The sequence below is a fragment of the Dermacentor silvarum genome, chromosome 1, assembly GCF_013339745.2.
Source record: "Dermacentor silvarum isolate Dsil-2018 chromosome 1, BIME_Dsil_1.4, whole genome shotgun sequence".
Taxonomy (NCBI): domain Eukaryota; kingdom Metazoa; phylum Arthropoda; class Arachnida; order Ixodida; family Ixodidae; genus Dermacentor; species Dermacentor silvarum.
The window spans coordinates 313,193,823-313,198,336 of NC_051154.1; the positions used below are offsets into that span (position 1 = coordinate 313,193,823).

The window sequence follows — 4,514 nt, forward strand, 5'->3', positions numbered from 1 at the left end:
ATTTCTTGACTGGTAGATTCCTGCTGGCGTTCCAAGGCAACCATTAGGTTGGCAGGATTTGTGGTCCATTTGCGTAGGACCATGCCCGCATGACCTGAGGAAGCACTTTCATTCCTACACTAGATCTTCCCTGTCAGACAGAGAAGCCGCCCTTAAGATCGGGGACCATGACTTCAGACATGATCAAGCTGGGGTCTAAGGGGACGCCACAAGGGGCAATCATATCCCCAACACTCTTTAACCTCGCCATGATTGGTCTATTCAGGAGACTCTGCTATCGACGGTATCAGTCATACCATATACGCAGACGACGTTACCATCTGGTGTACGGGAGGTAGTGATGGACAGGTAGAGACGGCCCTGCAAGACGCGATTGATGCTACCGAGAGATACCTCGAGTCCACGGGCCTTCGGTGCTCACCTAACAAGTCGTAACTGCTACTATATCGACCCAAGCGCAGAGGCCCCAAACCAAAGGGATGGAAGCCACTCACCGCATGCGACATCACACTACGGACAAACGACGGAGGCTATATTCCGAGGGTGCACATGGATGGCTTCCGGATTCTCGGCATGATGGTCGAATAGTGTGGCTCTAACAACCAGACAGTGCTGCGACTCACTAAGAAGACATACAATGCCATCAGACTAATAAGAAGAGTGACCAACCGGCAGCAAAGCCTCGAAAAAGACAACCTCGTGAGATTGGTACATGTGTTCGTAATGTGCCATTTCAATTACGTCGTGGCCATGCACTACTGTCAAAGATCAGAGCGGGATAAGTTCAACGCATTAATCAGGAAGGCAATCAAGAGAGCTCTCAGCATCCCCATATACACACACACGGAAAGCTTACTTCAACTCGGCATGCATAAAACGCTAGAGGAATGGGCGGAAGCACAGGAGAGGGCCCAGTTCGTCAGGATATCTACCACACAAAGCTCGAAGACACATGCTGCAGGAGCTGGGCGTTCCCCCCACAGTAGTCAAAACAAAGTTCTGCAGCATCCCTCGAGAGCAGCGGGACCGCATCACTGTCACCCCGATCCCACGAAACGTCCATCCAGAACACAACGTGGCAAGACGTCGGGCGCGCGCGAAGGCCCTCCTGGAAAAGGCTGGTGAACGGGCTTCGGAGAAGTTTCGTAGACGCAGCGCGCTACGCCGACGGACAGGCCTTCGCTGCGGTTAGCGTAGGCCATGAAAGTAAAGTAACGAACGCAATCTCAATTCAGACGACGTCCTCTGAGATTGCAGAGCAGGCTGCAATAGCGATGGCCTTATTGGACGACAAGAGGACATCAATCTACAGTGACTCGAGATAAGCCGTTCGGGCATTTTCCAAAGGAACCATATCCGAGCTGGCCCTAGGGATACTAGGAAGCAAGCAGATCAAGCAACACACAGTGATCTGGTTTCCAAACCACATGGGACAGATCGAGGGTGCTCCGCCCAACCTCAATGAGTCAGCACACAATGCTGCGCGAGGGATTACCAGACGCGTAGCTACAAGTACCGGGCAGCGTGACGTTGGGGGTACTGAAAATTGGGGCTCTCCTTCCTCGTACAACGAAATTACTAAGCACTTTTACTTGGCTCGTAGGATCTACCTCCTGTCACATTGTAAACTCAATAGACCGCAGGCCTTAACACTAAAGGCCAAGATATAGTCCGGCGTTTTCGGCACGCCAGGCCGCGGCAGGCGAAGTCGGATACGCTACGCCAGCCACGCCAGCCTGTGCAAAATTTGCCTCCTCTACAGTTCAGCGCGCGCAACGCGCGCTGCTAGCGCCATCTCTGTGTCTGGGAGCGCTACATCACGGCCGCGCGATCAGCTGTTTCCATGGCGCATGCGCATTCTCGCTTTGTGACAGAATGTGCCCGCGCCGTCCGAGTTTGCGCGCGCTTTTTCTCGCTCTGTGCGCTGTTTGACTGCATTTACGGCATGACGTTAACTCGCCCTCACAGCCAGAATATCGCACTCATATTGCTAGTGCGTCGGCTACGCAAAAAACGGAAGCGGACCATGTACATACGAGAGCTTTTTGACAAGCGCCCTCAACTCGGCGACTACCACCAGCTGGTGCAGGAGCTCCGCCAAGTGGACCCTGAGTACCACTTTAAGTATTTCAGGTAAGGGATAATACTGTTTGTTTAACACCTGTCTCTGCATTATCCGCGATGGGCCTTTCTCTGTGACCTGCATGTGCGTTGAAAAGTGTCATTGTTATAACACGGGAAGCGCTAAAAAAAATCGTGTCGGCAGGTTTGCACATGGCTCCGATGCGTTCTGCTCCCGGTCGTGGGGGCCGCATTTCGGTGGTGGCGAAATAAAAAAAAAACGCCCACGTGGATTGCGTTTTAATGCATGCGCTGTAATGCATATGCTCGAAATTAATGCGGAGCCCTCTACTACGGCTACCATTATACCCCGCAGTGGAAGGTTGGGGGCGATAAATGTAAACATTGTGACTCACACAAAACACTTGCTTTCGCAGAATGACCAAGGCGAAGTTCGATCACCTGTTGAGCTTAGTGTACGAGAGAATACTGCATGCGCCTAACCACAGGAGACCGATACGCCCTGCGGAAAGGCTGGCAGTGACTTTGAGGTGAGTTCATTGTTCTGACGCCACCTGAGCATAGCAATTCCTATCTGTAATCTTTTTTTATTGCGCACTGTTCCCTTTTATTGAAGTTTTATAAATTTTAATGCATAAGGCGTTGAAGTGATTATAGTAACTAAACATTCGAGAAAGTTTTCATCACATATTTTGTGAACTTATTTTACTATTGGTGATTTTCCAGGTTTCTGGCAACAGGTGCCTCAATGCAAGACATCGCAATGAGCTACTGTATGCACGCTACAACGGTTGCTGGAATTTTAAAAGAAACGCTACCGGCGATATGGGACTGCCTATCGCCGCTCGTCCTGAAGCCCCCAGCAGGTGCTGATTGGGACAAAATTCGCCGGGCATATAGCTCAAAGTGGAATTTTCCAAATGTAGTCGGAAGCATAGATGGCAAGCACTTTGCAATTCAGTGCCCTGATAACAGCGGGTCAGATTATTTCAACTATAAAGGCTTCTACTCCATTGTTCTGCTTGCCGTGGCTGATGCAGACTACCGGTTTACTCTTGTCGAAGTGGGGGCCCAAGGAAGGACTTCAGATGGTGCTTTCTTTAATGACAGCTCTATTAGAGAAGTTTTTGAGCATGGAAGTTTGGAGCTCCCTACAGCAGTCAATGGGTGGCCAGTTTTTATGGTAGGTGACGCAGCATTTCCGTTGCGCACATATCTAATGCGTCCGTACCCAGGAAGGCAGTTGGACGAAAGGAAAAGAATTTTTAATTATCGTCTATCAAGGGCGAGGAGGTGCGTGGAGAACGCATTTGGAATCCTCGTGTCGCGGTGGAGGGCTTTTCTAGGCACTGTCACGGGACAGCCTGAACTGCTCACTGACATGGTGAAGGCAGCAGTGTGCTTGCACAACTTCTTGATGGTAGATTCGGTGTACTGTCCTGCAGGCTATGGCGACACAGTGTGTGGCGAGGAAATACAGGATGGGTATTGGAGGCATGCCATTACACCGGTTGGAGCGACTGCAGTGTCTAGCAGTAATCGATCTTCTCCTACAGCCATGTCACTCAGAGATGACATTTCAAATTACTTCTTGTCTGCAGCAGGCTCTGTGCCATGGCAGGTTAAAGTGATTAGGCGGAACTGAGTGACTCCTGGATGTTTTCTGCACCTGTGCTATTGTTGTTTTTCCTCCATTTGGTATAAATCTTGCACGAGGCTGTCAACAGTTGCAATAATAGTATGTGACAACGTTAATTTGTATCTGTATTGTGTGCTTTCGTGATGTTTACTTTTATTGCTTTAGCGCTGCTAAATCACTTTTATATTCTGGCCGATCTTTTGTTCTTTTATGTTTTAGTGTACATTGCTGCTGTGTAAAGATATGTATCTAGTAACCCCAGCTGCTTGGTTTACTTGCTCAAACATATACAGTATCTTTAAAATAAATAAACTTCGAAGACTGTAGGCTTCATCTTTATTGATTTTTAAGCATTACAACAGTGGAATGACTGGTGGTGTGCACAGCACATGACAAGGCTTAATTTCCATATATAGCATTAACGAAATACTCGTAGCAAGTTTTCAGACAGGTAGGTAATCGTAAAGCAATGGGTGATAAAATAGAAACTGCGAGTGCAAACAATCTAAATTGGGCTCATGCTGCACCACACTTTTCAAAACAAATCGACAAAATAACCTGACTAGAATAGGCTCCTCATTCCAAGGCCAAAAGAGCAATATACTGCCCTCATCGAAGAAAAAGGTTGGGCGTGCAGACACAGACACAAGAGAAAACGACAGATCAAACGCCGTGTAAAGACATGTACGACGTTCAGTCGTTTTCTCTTCTCTTGTGCCTGTGTCTGCCCCGCCTCATCTTTTGCTGCGATGAATCTCTGATGACTAGCTCTACTTTTTGTCATTCTAAACAT

At 48.6% G+C, this 4,514-nt stretch overlaps 1 protein-coding gene across 1 annotated transcript; it reads left to right on the plus strand.

The window, feature by feature from the left end:
• Nucleotides 1-1,736: 1,736 nt before the first annotated feature.
• Nucleotides 1,737-3,727, plus strand: LOC125943154 (uncharacterized). The gene is made up of 3 exons (XM_049661613.1): nt 1,737-2,133; nt 2,499-2,612; nt 2,809-3,727. Exons 1-3 carry the CDS (start codon nt 1,844-1,846, stop codon nt 3,725-3,727), a joined length of 1,323 nt encoding a protein of 440 aa, XP_049517570.1. The 5' UTR covers nt 1,737-1,843.
• Nucleotides 3,728-4,514: the final 787 nt, after the last annotated feature.